General features: G+C 45.6%; 1 protein-coding gene across 4 annotated transcripts in view; it reads left to right on the top strand.

Annotated features, from left to right (window-relative positions):
* The window catches only part of Dgcr8 (DGCR8 microprocessor complex subunit), a 47408-nt gene extending 32278 nt beyond the window's left edge, over nucleotides 1-15130 (top strand). For 3 of the 4 annotated variants that reach the window (XM_029568276.1, XM_029568277.1, XM_029568275.1), the window contains 5 exons: nucleotides 8754-8854; nucleotides 9285-9391; nucleotides 10505-10632; nucleotides 12155-12268; nucleotides 13369-14017. In XM_029568276.1, the coding sequence (XP_029424136.1) occupies nucleotides 8754-8854; nucleotides 9285-9391; nucleotides 10505-10632; nucleotides 12155-12268; nucleotides 13369-13452 (534 nt within the window). In that variant the 3' untranslated portion in view covers nucleotides 13453-14017. Of the gene's footprint in view, nucleotides 1-8753; nucleotides 8855-9284; nucleotides 9392-10504; nucleotides 10633-12154; nucleotides 12269-13368 lie in introns of all 4 variants that reach the window. The other variant, XM_008843015.3, reaches the window with a different exon arrangement.
* Nucleotides 15131-16156: the final 1026 nt, after the last annotated feature.

Genomic DNA, 16156 nt, shown 5'->3' with positions numbered 1-16156 from the left:
AGGGCTTTGGATTCCCCTGGAACTGGAGTTAAGGATGGTTTGTAGCCACCATGTGGGTGCTGGGAATCACACCTGGGTCCTCTGCAAGAGTAGTCAGTGCTCTTAACCGCTGAGCCATCTCTCCAGCTCCAGTTTTACTTTTTTTTTTCGGCTTTTCGAGACAGGGTCTCCCTGTAGCCCCAGCTGCCCTAGAACTCACTATGTAAACCCGGCTGGCCTCGAACTCACAATGACCCGCCTGCCTCTGCCTCCAAAGTGCTGGGATTAAAGGTGTGTGCCACCATACCCGGCTAGTTTTACTTTTTTAATAGATTTTTTTTGTGTCTCTGTGTGTATTTGTTTCAGACAGGATCTTACTCTGTAACCCAGGCTGGCCTGGTGTAATTTAATTCGCAGCATTAAAATACTAACTTTAGTTGGGCGTGGTGGCGCATGCCCTTAATCCCAGCACTCTGGAGGCAAAGGCAGGCGGATCTCTGTGGGTTCAAGGCCAGCTTGGTCTACATAGTAAGTTCCAGGACAGCTGCGGCTACAGGGAGACCCTGTCTCAAAAAGACCAAAAAAAAAAAAAAAAAACTTCTAGGGGTTGGGGAGATGGCTCAACAGTGTTAAAACTACTGGCTGCTCTTGTACAGGACCTGGCTTCATTTCTCAGCACCCATGTGATGGCTATCAACCATCTTTAACTCCAGTTCCAGGGGATCTGATGGCCTCTTCTGGCCTCCATGGGCATTGTATGACATATATGCAGGCAAAACACATACACATAAAATAAAAATTAACTAATTTAAAAATACTACTACAGAAAATGTTATATTTTTAAATGACAGGTGTGGGGAACATTGCTCTCTCAGGGAGTACTCCCAGACAGTCTGGATAGCCTCCTGTTGAGACTGTCAGGACTCTGAGGGTAGGGATCACATGCAACAGCAGTGAACTTTGTGAGCATCACACCACCATCTTTCCTGAATGGTGACTGTACTATGTCCCTGTGCTGTGGGGGAGGGCTGAGATATGAATGAGCAACTGGGGATGACCCAGCTGAAAATCAAGTTTATGGCAAGTAAGCACTCCAAGGTTTATCTAAGAACAGGTCCAGAAATGATAGTTGAAAGCAGCCTGAGAGAGGAGGTTTCCCCAGGCAGACAAGGGCTTGTGGGAGGAATACCAGTGGTAGCTGTAACTGGGTTTGGAAATCTCCAAGTTTTCACTGATATAAAGCTTTTATATACCACTCCTCTGATTTTTGATACCATCAGAATGTCTGATAATTCATTTCTGGCACTGTTTACATCTCCAATCTTAGATACTTCATTCACATAAACTGGGTGTGAGCATTGGAAGGATTGGCACTGGAAAATTAAGCTCATAAGCCTCCTTCCTTTGCTGTCCTGCTGCTTTGTCTTTACCACTGACCTATGCCCTTGTAGGATTGTTTCAAGTAACAAAGGACACTTGCATCACTCAGGAAATGCTTTGGGTTATAGAAACTCTGTGATAGGAATTGGAAACCAAACAGTATTCTTCAAATTATTTTGTGTATGAATGTGTGCATGGGTATGTTCCTGTGGGTGCAATTGTGTGCAGCTATGCATGTTTGTGCATATACTTGTGTAGGCCAGGGATCAACTTCAGGTGTCATTTCTCAAGACTTTCCACTTTGGTGTGTTTTTATTTATTTACTTACTTTTTTTTTGAGACAGGGTCTCCCTGTCGCCTCAGCTGGCCTAGAACTCTCTGTGTAGACCAGACTGGCCTTGACAAAAATCCCCCTGCCTCTGCCCCTCAAGCACTTTTATTAAAGGCGTGCACCACCATGCCCAGCCTTTGTTTTGCTTTTTTGAGACAGGGTTTCACTATGCAGTCCTGGTTGCTTGGAACTTGCTGTGTTTACCATGCTTACCTTGAACTCAGAGATCCGCCTGCCTCTGCCACCTGAGTGCTGTGATTAAAGGCACACACCACCATATCCATCTCTACCTTTTTATATTTCGAAGTGTATTGCCTGCATGCATATTTAAGTGCACTTGTGTTGTGCAGTGCCTGTGGAGGTCAGAAGAGGGCATTGGATCTCCTGGAACTGGAGTTACAGACAGTTGTTAGCTGCCACGTGGATGCTGGGCATCAAACCTGGGTCCTCCGCAAGAGTGCCAGTGCTCTTAACTGCTGAACCATCCCCATCTTGGTTTTTGACACAGGGTTTTTCATTGGTCTGGAGTTTGCCTAGTAGGCTAGACTGTTTGGCTAGCAAATCCCAAGGATCTGGCTGTTGTTGCCTTCTCAGCACTGAGATTATAAGTGCACACTACTGTATCTGTTTTGTTTTTTTTTTAATTAAACAAAAAAAGTTATGCGTATGAGTGTATTGCCTGCATGTGTATAAGTATACCCGTGTTGCACAATGTCCGAGGAGGCCAGAAGAGGGCATCAGATTCCCTGGAACTGGAGTTATAGATGGTTGTTAGCTGCCATGTGGGTGCTGGGAATCAAACCTGGGACCTCTGCAAGAACAGCCAGTGCTCTTAACACTGAGCCATCTCTCCAGCCCCCACTCCTTTTTTTAAAAATTTTTTTGTTTTAAGAGGCGTTCTAGGGATCAAACTCAAGCTTACAGAGCAAGTACTTTTTTATTATTATTATTATTATTATTATTATTATACCACACCTTGAGGCAGGAGACCTCTGCATGTTCTCCAGATGCTTGGAGGTTTTGGGCCCTTTTAACTTAATTGCATATGTCTCTGTAGATTTCCTGTTTACAATTGGTCAGGAAAGATGAGCTTTTACTTCATTGGGGTAGACATCTGAGCAGCTCACTCCTGAGTGATAGTGCATTTTGCTTCTGGAAAGCTCTTGTTCTGGTAGTCGGTCTGCTAAGGTCCTAATGCTCTCTGTTTTTAAGCTCAGAGATAAGATCCTTGGCAGAAGTTTGTGGGGGCAGCATCTTTTGCTTGAGTGACCTTTGGATGGGGACTGAGCTTTGGGAGCCTTTAGATGATACCTGTAAAATCAGTAGCCACAGGATCCCTTGTAGGCCATGAGTCCCTGTGTCACTGTGGGGATTGAGAGACTCAGCACAAAGCAAGTGAGATGCAGTAAACATAGGGAAAATTGGTGAACAAAATGACACTGTTTTAACTTTTATGAAACTTGGGCTGATCCCATGGTATTTGTGGCCTTTTATATAGCTTAGGATTGGCTGATACACAGCCATTCAAGAATTTAGATATCAAGGGGCTGGAGAGATTCACTGGTTAAGAGTGCTTGCTGCTCCTCCAGAGGACTAGAGTTCAGTTCCCAGCATCTACATCAGGTGGCTCACAGCTACCTGTAACTCCAACTGCACAGGATCCAACATTCTCTGGCTTCCACAGGTACCAGCATACACATGTCCATACATACACATTAAAAAAAAAAATCATTTTTTTTCCTAAAAGAATTTATGCATTAGGAATCAGGTGGTTTTCAGGATTTCAACTTGTTTAGTGTTGAGTCAGGATTTTATATATAGCTGAGGGGTTTACAAGTATGTGCAACCATGCCCAGCTTTATTGTATTTTTCTTTTTGTCTTTTTTGAGACAGGGTCTCCCTGTAGCCCCAGCTGTCCTGGAACTTACTATGTAGACTAGGCCGGCCTTGAACTCACAGGGATCCATCTGCCTCTGCCTCCCGAGTCCTGGGATTAAAGGCATGTGCCACCATGCCCAACTCAGCTTTATTTTTTAAGAGTTAAATTCACTTTTTGGTATAGTTCTATTACTTGACAAGTGTGCAGTCATGTGACCAGAACCACAACACAGAATGTTTTCCATCACACCTCATACTTTTTCTCATGCTGCCCCTTTGCAGTTAAACCACTAAACTGTGTCTAGGAAGAAGCATTGCAGTAGTAGTCCCTGAAGTTTAGCTAGTTCCCAAATTCCCTGTCATTTTTGTCACATAAGTCGGGGAACCTCTGTACCTGGCTTCTGTGACTTGACATAATTGTTTCGTGTTGGTACCTGGATCTGTAAACCTTGCATGATGCTAAGCAATTGCCATCAGATGGTTGTACCATATTTCTCCAATGGCACATTTCATTTGGGGTAATAAGTAAGGCTATGGGGGTATGATCACAGGGATCTATTTCACTAAGGTAATAGCTGAGATGGCTGCTAGGTGATGGCCGGTGAATGTTTAACTTGGATTACACTTGCACTTTCTGAGTAATATAGTACCCAGGTAGGTGATTTCTTTTTGGGTTCTCTCCTGTCCCTTAAGCATGTGTGTGTCCCCTTCCTTGATGCCATATCATCCTGATGCTTAGAAGTCTTGAAATCAAATAGTGTGAATTCGTTATTTTCAGAGAAGTTTTGTCTGTTAACTCCATTTTCTTTCCATCAAAGTATGTTTCTCATATGTTTTAGGAACAGTAGGTTGACTCCTGTAACAATTCTGGGAGAATTGACATTTTGGAATATTGAGCTTTCTGTTTCTCTTCATTTAGGTGTTTTATTATTTATTTTGGTGGTTTTGTTTTGTTTAGTTTTGTGTGTCAATTGTAGTTTTTGTTTTAAAAACACTTCTATTTATTCATTTATTTTGATTTTATGTGTATGAGTGTTTTGCCTGCATGTAAAGTGTACCCATGCTTGCAGTGCCCATGGAACTCAGAAGAGGGCGTTGGATCCCCTGGAACTGGAGTTACAGGCAATTGTTAGCCGCCATGTGAATACTGAGCATTGAGTACTGGGTCCTCTGCAAGAGCAGCCAGTACTCTTAACCACTGAACCATCTCTCCAGTCCAGGGGTTGGTAGTTTTTAATCACATAGATCCTGCTCACATTTTACTGATTTATTTTTGTATATTGTGGCACTGTGGTGAGCAGTCTTTTGGTTTCAGTTCATTGCTGGCATGTGGATACAACTTATTGTTTGTGTATTGACCTTGTGTCAAATAGTACCTTGCTAAATTCATTTATTAGTTCTCATAGCCTTTCTGTAGTTTTTTTTTTTTTTTTGGACTTATGTATAGGATTATGTTGACTATGATACGAGTTTTATGATCTTTTTCTTGACAATCTGGATTTCATCTTTTTTTTTTTGGTCTCTTTGAGACAGGCTCTCCCTGTAGCCTCAGCTGTCCTGGAACTCACTATGTAGACCAGGCTGGCCTTGAACTCACAGAGATCCGCCTGCCTCTGCCTCCCAAGTGCTGGGATTAAAGGTGTGCGTCACCACACCCGGCTTTTTTTTGGTCTTTTTTTTTGTCTCCCTGTAGCCCCAGCTGGCCCAGAATTTACCATGTAGACCAGGCTGGCTTTGAACTCACAGAGGTCCACCTGGGATTAAAGGCATGCGCTACCATACCCGGCCCTCAATCTGGATTTCTTAACCTAACCTAGTAGATACATTTGTTCCCCATCTCAAGGGGCAGCATCCATCTCTTACCCCTGAGTATGGTGTTGTCTATGGGATTTTGATCCGTGTCCCTGGTTTGTTGACTGTTCTTAAGATTTTTGCCTTTTGTTTTTGGTTTTGTTTTTTCTTTCTTTTCTTGGTCCTTTTGGGACAGGGTCTCTCTGTAGCCCCATCTGGCCTGGCACTCACTATATAGACCAGGCTGGCCTCAATCTCACAGAGATCTGCCTGCCTCTACTGGGACTAAAGGCATGTGCTACCATGCCTGGCTTTTTTTTTTTTTTTTAACCTTTTTGTACTGTTCCTGATCTGATTGTCTGATCTTCTTATTTATTCATATAGTTAATATCAATTCTTTTAAAAGCATGCATTCCTGGGATAAGTCCCACTTGATCATGGTATATATTCTTTTCTTTTTCTTTCTGGTCTTTTTGAGACAAGGTCTCCATGTAGCCCTAGCTGGCCTGGAACTTGCTGTATAGACTAGGCTGGCCTTGAACTCACAGAGATCCTCCTGCCTCTGCCTCCTGAGTGCTGGGATTAAAGGCATGTGTTTCCATTTACCTACTCTGTATGTGAGGGTGGGTGTTTTAAATGTTTATTTCTTGTGTGCATGTGTGTGCGTGTCTGTGTGTGATATGTGTGAGTGCACATACCACAGTGCATGTGTGAGTATATATATATATATCAGGTTTCATGTGTGGAAATCAGAGAATACGTTTGTGGAGTCAGCTCTTCAGCTTTATATCATGTGCTCTAGGGGTTAATCTCAGGTTGTCAGACTCGTACAGCAAATGCCTTTACCCACTGAGGCATCTCATTGGCCTTGTGTTTGTTTTTTTTTTGGTGGGGGGGGACAGGGACTTGCTAGATAGCTTAGGCTGGCCTGGAATGATCCCCTTGCCTTAACCTCCCAAATGCTAGGACTGTAGACTGGTGCATTAGCAGATACTCTTAATTTTTTTTTTTTTTTTCATCTGTGTCCACAAGGTTTACTATTGTGTAGGTTTTGTTTTGTGCATTTTTAAAAAATATTTTATTTATCATTTTATGTGTATGGGTGTGTTGCCTACATGTAAGTGAGTACACCCATGTTGTGCAATGCCGCAGAGGTCAGAAAGAGGGCTTCAGATTCCCCTGGAACTGGAGTTAAGGACGGTTCGTAGCCGCCATGTGGGTGCTGGGAATCGAACCTGGGTCCTCTGCAAGAGCAGTCAGTGCTCTTAACCGCTGAGTCATCTCTCCAGCCCCTTGTTTTGTGCTTTTTTCCTGGTGTGTTAATATCATGGTACTGGTGGCATTATAAACTGAGCTATTAAGTGTCCTCCTCTTGAGTTTTTGTGTCATTGGTATCATTTCTTCCTTAAATGTCAAGTAATTATTGCCAGTGAAGCCATCTGGACCTGCAGTTTCCTTAGTGGGAAAGTTTATAACTGCATTTTGGCTGTCTTGAGTAGATGTGGGTATCAGACTGTTCAGGAGGTTTTGGATTTTTGAGACGCTCTTCGCGGTATCTAGATTGGAGTTCATGGGTATTGGGTTGTACATGAGCTCCTCACACTTCTTTGTCATCCACTGGGCACTTATCACTTAAGTTTCTCCCAAGCTGTTTTTCAGAAACAACAGTGATTATTCTGTGGGTCACTTTTGCAATTTGATTGCATTCCAGAACTACAGCTGTGCTTTCCTGGCAGGTTAATCCTGAGCACCATGACGCTGGTGACAGCTTGCTGTGGTGCCTTGTGGTAAGAGTCTTGTACCAGGGACAGGTGTGTTTTGCTTCTGAGTGTGTTCTTCAGTGTGTATGCTGGCCAGGTTCTGCTAGGGAGGAGTTTGGGGTTGGAGGTTGGCTGGCCATCTCGCCCGCTCTGTCTTGATGCTTAGAGTGTGGGTCATATAGGCTGAACAAAGCACAGGAACTAATGTCATTCTGGAGAGACCTTGGCTCAGCTTCTTCATGTGATGCAGGCCCCAGGCATTTGTTTCTTCGTCCAGGCCTCTGTAGACCACTCTGGCTGACTGGCAGGAGAACTCTATGCTACTGTTGGCTCCCAGTGGATCCTTTCTGCCTGGTGGGCCCCATTATTTCATATCTGTTTCAAGCATTACATTCCTATTTGCTTGTCAACTGTGAAAAAGTTCTTTGCTCTAAATCTCCTGGGAACCCAGGTCTGTTATATTTTGTCCCTCAAAAGAATCCATTGAAACGCTAATCTCTAGTACCTCAGAATGTCCTTTGGAGACTAGGTATAATATATTGTGGTTGAATGATTGTGACTGGTTTTCCTAGAAGGGAAGAGAGACAGACCCCGTGAAGATTGGCCTAGTTCTTCCACAAGCCGAAGGAGCTGGGCCATTAGAAGCTGGATCTTCCCTAATGTCTCTGCAGGGAGCAAAGCTTTGCTGTTAATCATAAATTTTGACTTCAGGCCTTTAGAATTGTGAGAGGATATACTTTTGCTGCCTAACACCATCCAGTTTGTGGTATAGTTATGTATTGTGTACGTGATTAATGTGAACCCCATAGAGTACCTGTGTAAATTAGGATGATTCTGATGTCACCGGGTAATAAAATCTTGTGGGACCACCATTGTATATGTGGTTCATCAATGACAGATAACCTTATCAGTGCTTCTGTTCATGCAGCCCCTCCCAAAGGTGGTCTCCTATAGAGTGGGCTGAACTGTCTGGACAGCTTCTGTTCATTGAGTATAGGATCAGTGAAAGACCAAGGTGGAGAAGGTGCTATCAGCCACTTTTTCCTGAATTGCCACCTTTTGTCTTGCCACCTCATGGCTGCCTCCTAGCTCCAGCCTCTCTCAGCTGTGCAAAATTTCCCTTTTCTTCCCTTGAATGGTTATCTTTAGCCTCCTTGTTCCTTTTCAATTCTTTGATCTATGACTTTGTCAGGACAGCCACATTGTTGGAAACTAAAGCCAGTGTCTGCTTCCTGGCTTCCTGCTCTGGTATCTGGAGCTTCAGCCTGGGAGAGCTTAGCTTTTTAATATTCCTGAGCTTATCATCTCTTTCTCCCCGCAGTCTTAGTTATGATGATGTTACAGGCTCTGTATGGTGGCATGTCAGTGAATTTCTGATGAATTGTCCATGGTTGATCAGAATTGGGATGAGAAGAGATGTCCCTGGCTGGTTTGGGGGTTCCTCAGAGGAGCGTGGTGAGCTGTGACAATCAACAGCTAGACAGTGAGGCTGAGACTTATTTTTTACAGCTGGTTGCTAATGGGATTGTATGGGATGTGACATGCTGGTGAGGTAACCAGAAAAGATATTCAGCACCTGGCTGTGAGAGGTGTGGGCCTGCTTAGGATTCATGAGCATCTGCTTTGTGTTGCAGTATTTTAACCACATCAGTATTGAGGATTCACGAGTCTATGAGCTGACCAGCAAGGCCGGGCTATTGTCTCCATATCAGATCCTCCACGAGTGCCTTAAAAGGTAGGGTGGGCAGCATCGTCTTTCAGAAAGAACCAGGTCATGGGAACGCCTCTGGGGCATCTCAAAACCTTACTGGCTGTTTGTCCCAAGGTGGAGTTGTTGCCAGTTTTCCTAGGTATATGGGAGCCCCTCCACTTTGGCTTACAGGCAGGCAGAGAGCCCTGGGTGATTAAAATGTGTATGTGGAGAATCTCTCCTCATCAGCTGAGCATTTGGGGAGAAGATTGGGTAAGGATTGGGTTTTTCCTCAGAGAGCCTATGTAGTCTTGACTTGTCCTCAAACTCACAAAGATCTGCCTGCCTCCTGAGTGCTGGGATTAAAAGTGAGTGTCATTGTACCGGCTTTCAGAGAGCTTTTAATGGACTTTACTATAGCAGCCCTTCCCAGAAGTCACCTTACATTAGCTTCATCTTTGTTTTCTCTTAAAAGAAACCATGGAATGGGTGACACATCCATCAAGTTTGAAGTGGTTCCTGGGAAAAACCAGAAGAGTGAATATGTCATGGCTTGCGGCAAACACACAGTGCGAGGGTGGTGTAAGGACCCATCTCCTCTCCTGCTTCCCTTATAGGCTGGGATGCTTTCAGAGAACTGCTGGGGCATGGGGAGCAGTTTGTGACATTGGGGTGTACAGCTTGGTCCACTGTAACCTCCCTGGCAGCCATCTTGAGCCCCAGCTTTGTGCAGTGGTCACCACACATTCATCTGAGGCTAGACTGGTGGTCATCCTGCCTGCATTCTCCATATCCCCTCCTGTTCCACTCCTGCTCCCACTGCCTCTCTAGTGGCATGAAGGACAAGATTCCTGAGCAGCAGACTGAGGCACCTCCTACTGGGCACCTCCTTGTACTCTGCTTGTTTTTACATCTGTTGTAGCCACTTTGTAAAAGCCAAGCATGGTGGAGAATGTCAGTAGTCCCAGCTCTTCAAGGGACTGGGCAGGAGGATCATGTGAGGCTATGAGTTCAAGACCAGCTTGAGTACCATACTGAGACCCTGTATAAAAAAAATTCTAAATTGTAAAGGAAAACTGTGTAAGTACAAAGTAGTTTCTTTTAAATTAAAAGGTGGTACATATAGGATCCTGAGAAATTGCAGAACTCCATTCAGACCTGGATGTACCCTGCTGCCTATGGACTATCATTCTATTCTTCATACTGTAGTACCCATGTAGATGGGCTGCTGAGAAGACTGTATGAGTATGAGCAGCTTGGCCAAGCTACTGAGCAGTGCAACTGGCCTGGCCCTTGCCATCCCTCAGCCTGGACAGCTCTCTTGGTACAGGGCATCCTTCAGCTGGAGCCTCCCCCCAAGCACCTGCCCTTAAGGAGACATGGGCTTCAGGAGGCTATGGTGGTGCTTAATGTGTTGTGTGGCGAGTGGGATCAAGGCTGGTGGAGAGAAGGAAGCTTCTTTGTCTTATCTAGTGGCCTTGGCATGTGCCCTCACCTGGATCCTCTGAAAGCTGCTCAGCAGGGTGGTACCTGAGTCCAGGTCTGAAGACTGTGAGTCATGGTACCCAGCACAGTGGCAAAACACTATCTACCCTTCTGTGGAATGCCCTATGTGGGCCCCCTGGATGCCAAGGGAAGGTTCTCCTGTCTAGATATTTGTGACCCTCTCTCCACCTTTGTTCTTTCCCTTCACAGGTAAGAATAAAAGAGTTGGGAAACAATTAGCCTCTCAGAAAATCCTTCAGCTGCTGCATCCACATGTCAAGAACTGGGGGTCCTTACTGCGCATGTATGGCCGTGAGAGCAGCAAAATGGTCAAGCAGGTAACCAGATGGTGTCAGCTCTTAAGGCATCTGTGCTGGTTCCATGCTTCTTGCTCTGGAGCTCATATCTGGGGTCTTGCTGTCAAGGTCAGGCTTGGCAGCATGGCTTTTGATCATGGCTATTAATAGGCTGTGCTGTGTCAGTGAGTGGGCAGGCAGAGGGTAGGAGCATCCAAGCCACAGCTTCCTTTCACACCTGCTGAGCAGTCAGTGAAGTGTAAACTGTTAGGGATAGGACCAACCCACCTCTGTGTCTTATGGGAGATGGTTAGAGCACCAGGCTTGCCATAGGCCAGGCAGAAGATGCAGGTATGAACATTATGGGTTCTTAAGTGTGTGAAGGCTTGGGAGCCAGACTCTTGGCATTCCCAAGAGGCAGTGTGTCTTTGTGCTTAGTTGAAGACTCCCAGTGGCATGAAGAATATGCATATCACCTGTTTTGTTTCTGTGGTTTTTGCTCAGATCTCAAAATTTAAATACCCAAACCTAATGGGTGCAGGGAAGTACTAGGACGTGAGTGTTGGCTTTTTTCTTTTTCTTTTTTTTTTTTTTTGCAGTGCTGGGGATGGAACCAGGGTCTTTATACATGCTAAGCAAATGCTCTACCACAGAGCTATATCCCCAGCATTTTTCACATTTTTCCCTAATGTGTGCAGAAACCATCTGGGTCATCAGCATCTCAGTCATTTAGAGGAGTACTAATGTGATGGGGTACAGGTGACCCTGAATACTATGCTGTGGACCCTTGAGCCACCCTGCTATGAGCTGAGCCAGTAGTCAGGAGCATTGCAGCACCCCTTCAGGTGCCCTGAGATGGAGCGAGGCCTGGCTCCATTCTCGCTCTGGGCTGGCAAGGAAGTAAACAGTATGTCTCTTTTTCCCTCCCCTGATTCCTTTCCCTCCCTACTGCTGGGGATGGAACCCAGGGCTTCATGCAGGCTAAGCTTCATCTGCAGCCCCAATAGAAGCATTTGGTATGAGTTGAAATGTAGGCACCATGTGCTTCTGCCTTTGCTGGGCTGAGGCTGAGGGAGGGAATGTGAGCACTGCTTCAGCCATGGGTCGGAATGTCCTTCAAGTAGAGGGTGAATGGCCCTAGCCTGGAACAAATAAATGCCTTGCAGCAGGAGCTCTGGCATGCCAAGACACTGTAAGCATCTTTGGCCATGGCCTCCAAGACAAGAAGGGACCGAAGGGAGCTACTGGACATACTGGGTGTGTAGTCTAGCTGTGTCATGTCCCATCTGGCCATAGCCATGCCCTTGTCACTGTTCTGAAGGCTCCTAGCACAGCGAGTGCTTGGCAGGTGTGATCATGGAGGAAGGAACAGAAGTATCTGGGAGAAGCCAGGGAACCAAAGGCTGTGCTCTTTGTTGTCAGTAGCCAATACCCCATCACAGGCAGACCATTGATGTGCATTCTTGTGCCCACTAGCTCCTTGTACTCCTGCTTTATAGGCACAAGAATGTGTGCAGAAACCATTGCCACTTAGCAGTCCTGAGAGTAGGTTTTGGGTCCCTAGGAAACCTCTGACAAGAGTGTGATAGAGCTGCAGCAGTATGCCAAGAAGAACAGGCCGAACCTTCACATCCTGAGCAAGCTGCAAGAGGAGATGAAGAGGCTGGCTGCAGAGCGGGTGATTATCTCTCACCACTCCCCCATGTCATCCACACCCTCCCCCTCCCCCAAAACTCACCTTCGGTGGCAGTCCCCTCTACCATCTTTGCTCATGCTTGCAGTTCACTGAGTCATTAGGACTACTAAATTAGTGCCCTCTCTGTGGCAGCTGTAGAGACCCTAGACCCCCAGGAACCAGTTTCTGATCCCTGACCCTGGTGACGTCTAACCCTCCCTTCAGATGAGATTGGCTTTTCTTTAAATTCCAGCTTGGATGGTGGTTTTGTAAAATGGCCTTAATTCTGGTCAAGTTAAAGAGCGGGCAGGCCACCCTGCTGGTGGCTGAAGGACTTGCCTCTGGGATGACTACAGGTCTCAATTTGGAATACTTGAGTACAAGGATGGAATAATGGCCTTATACCCTGAAAACTCAAAGGTTGCAGAACAATTAAACCTGGGTAGAATTTGGGTTTTGATGCTTCTGAAAGCAGCCATGAATACCCTACCCCCAAGTGTGACATTAGGTCTCCTGGCCTCAGGCACATACCAACTTAGAGCTACACTATATCTCTTCCTAGGCTTATTGAGTTAGCAGCTTTTCTAGTTCTGGCATTGGCCCAGGCATGTACACAAACCCCAAGGACCAAGTGTCTATTGTCAGTGGCTTCTCATTGCAAGACATAGTCTTGCTCTCAGGTGGGAGTGGGCCTTGTCTGCTGGAACGTAGGACAGCGTGACCCTTGTTGGGAGATAAACTGTGGGAGTCCTAGGCAGTAGGCCCACAATTCAGTAGCTCTACTTAGGGGTAAGTGTTTCCTTGGCTCTGGGGCAAGCAAAGGCTAGGATGACACCCTGGTGGGGTAGATTCTGGCTTTTTGCAAATTTTCCCATTCAGGATGTGTCTCTATATTACCAGGGAAGTTGTAGCACATGGGAATCTGCCCTGACATTTTAATACTTGGCTAGTCTGATCTGGCCTGCTCTGCTCCCTCTGCCTGTCTTTCTTTTAGCCAGATATTGCAAGCAGTTGTACTCTGAATCCAGGGGCTCTACCCTGCCACCTTCCTGAGCATCTTTCTGGGTCCATCTCTCTAGCATCACTGATCTCTATTCTTCCAGGAGGAGACTCGGAAGAAGCCCAAGATGTCAATTGTAGCATCTGCTCAGCCAGGTGGTGAGCCTCTGTGCACAGTGGATGTATGAGGTAGGCAGTGGCATGGACTGATTATCAACAGTGCTAACCCAGGAGACCATCAGCCACACTCCGTCACTCTGCAGCACCGGGCCTCCAACCTAAGTTCTTTCCCTGTGGCAGTATCTGCATCCTGGCTCTGGCACATGGGGATAGCTGTGGTTACACAGCACACATGCAAAACAGCAGTTTTCCCTGGAAGCTGCTCTCCATGTGACTGGATATATTTAAGGATCAATTCTAAACAACTGCACAAGTGGAAGCTGATAGACAGCTGTAGATCCTGCTTGTATGTATCTGCTGCGGACTGTTTTTAATCAAATTTTTCATGAATTTTAGTACACTATATGCACTGACATGAAATGATTCTCAGTTGACAGATAAGATAACCAAGTTTTATGGCTTTGGCTAGACTGTGATGCCAGGTGGCCCCTGTGCTCACGGTTCTCCTGGAACTACTGGGACCTGGCCAGAAGTCCTCTCACCTGCCTTGTGTTTTCCATTTTCCTCTGAAAAAGTTATAGCAGAAAGGAGTATTTCAGGCTATAACTTAAAATAAACACAGTTTTAGCACCAGAACTACTTTTCGGAGATTACAGGTGAACCATCAAGGCACTGATTCTTCAGCCATTGCCAGTGAAAATGTCCACCAGTCTCCCTGCGTGTCAGCCTGGCTGGCTGCTGGGTTGCAGTGTACCTTTTTGATCAAGTCTTAATTGCCCTAACAGCTGCTTCCCTGGACATTGAAGCCCTCGCCTTCGTTAAACTCTAGCAACAGTTTTTTTACAAAGATTTTTGCACAGTCAAGTCTATCTGTCCACCCATGAATTTTTAAAGCTTTTATGATGTTTTAGAATTTGGAAAGAAACCTCTACAGTGAGAATAGAAGGTAGATTTAGAATCATACATTTTAGCAGGTGGACTTGTTTAAATAAGAAACAAGGGACTTCGGTGCAGTCCATCACTGATCAAGAGCTGGCTTTGTACATGATGCATTATTATGGCTTTTATATTTCAAGGGTAGCTGCTCTGTGCAGCCAGGCCTAGTGCTCAGTTGATCTTTGGCTATCACCCATGCTTGTTGGATGGGTATTGAGTAGAGGTGTGTTCAGAACCCTAATCTTGGCCAAATGTTGGCCTAGCCCTGTGCTTTTGGGGTACCAGAAGCAGAAGCTCAGCATTGGGCTGAACCTTCATGTTACCTGTTTGTCTCCCACTATAACTTACAGGTGGCATGTGGTGTCAGGAAGACAGAATGGTGGCTCTGGGCTTCCCAGTGTATCCCTCCTCCCTAATCACTGTGTAATTGAGGTTGGCTTCCATGTTAACCTTTAAAAAAGAACCCTCTAAAATCAAATTGTTATAGACACTTGGCTTCTGTCTTGCCTCCCATTCATAGCTGTGAATAGTTATTTGACTGACCATTGCCCTTAAAACAGCCAGGTTCACGACTGAGAACTAAAACTTTGGGCACATGGTTTATGGTGAGCCTCTCTGCAGCCCTACAGGTGCTGCTACACACTTGCAGTCTTCAGTGTCTTTCCTGTCCCCTACATGTGGATGAGTCTTAGGTGCATATAGCCATGCTACAAGGCCAGGAGCTTGTACTAATGCTGCTTCTGTGTGCTGGCCATGGTTATAGAGTGAACCCTGATGGTCTGAACACTCATAAAACTGTCCAAAAGGGAATGGCTGGTTTCTTTCTTCTGATCTGAAAGTATATGGATCTTCAACTGCCCAGAACTATCCTAGAGTCTCTATGTTAGGGTAGACTCAGTTGCCTTCTGTAAACCCAACACAGCAAGGGTCGTCTTAGTGTTCTTCCTCTTTGGCTGGTACTGGTCTGGTTCTGCCTTACAATAAGCAAGAACCCTGGTATTCTGTTAAGAAGCAGAGTGGGGTACAGAGTGCAGTGGTGCACACTTTTAGTCTCAGCACTCAAGAGACAGATGCAGGCGGATCTCTAAGTTTAAAGCCAGCCTAGTTTACGTAGCAAGTTCCAGGCCAGCCAAGTCACCATACTGAGACCATCTCAAAAAACTAAAAGGGGGGCTAGAGGGATGGCTCAGTGGTTAAGAGCACTGGCTGCTTTTGTGGGGGACCCAGGTTTAATTCTCAGCACCCATATGGCGATTAACAACTGTCTATACCTGTGCAGATATTGGAATGATATGGGTACATTCATACACACAATTTTCTGGGGGGCGGGGGGTTCTTTTTGAGACAGGGTCTCCTGTAGCCTAGCTGTCCTGGAACTCACTATGTGGACCAGGCTGGCCTTGAACTCACAGAGACCTGCCTGCCTCCCAAGTGCTGGGATTAAAGGCATGCGCCACCACGCCCAGCCCATACACATAATTAAAAAAATTTTTTTTTGCTTTATTTTATGTGTATACACGTATTGCGTGCATGTATGCAAGTTCATCCGTGTCGTGTAGTGCCCATGGAGAATAGAAGAGGACATTGGATCCCCTGGAACTGGCATTATAGATGGTCGTTAGCCACCATGTGGGTACTGGGATTTGAACCTGGGTCTTCTGCAAGAACAGTCCATGCTCTTAACTGCTGAGCCATCTCTCCAGCCCCCCACATATTTTTTTTTTTAGATGGAAAAATGAAGAACACAAAGTAGTAGCACAGGCCTGTAATTTCAGTATTCAGGCAACTGAGGTAGGGAGATCCTGAGTTTAAACTACATAGTAAACCTCTCCAAGG

Source organism: Nannospalax galili, unplaced genomic scaffold (assembly GCF_000622305.1).
Source record: "Nannospalax galili isolate Female #2095 unplaced genomic scaffold, S.galili_v1.0 scaffold820, whole genome shotgun sequence".
Lineage (NCBI taxonomy): Eukaryota > Metazoa > Chordata > Mammalia > Rodentia > Spalacidae > Nannospalax > Nannospalax galili.
Note: the sequence above shows the minus strand (reverse complement) of the source record. Positions and strands in the feature narration are given on the sequence as shown.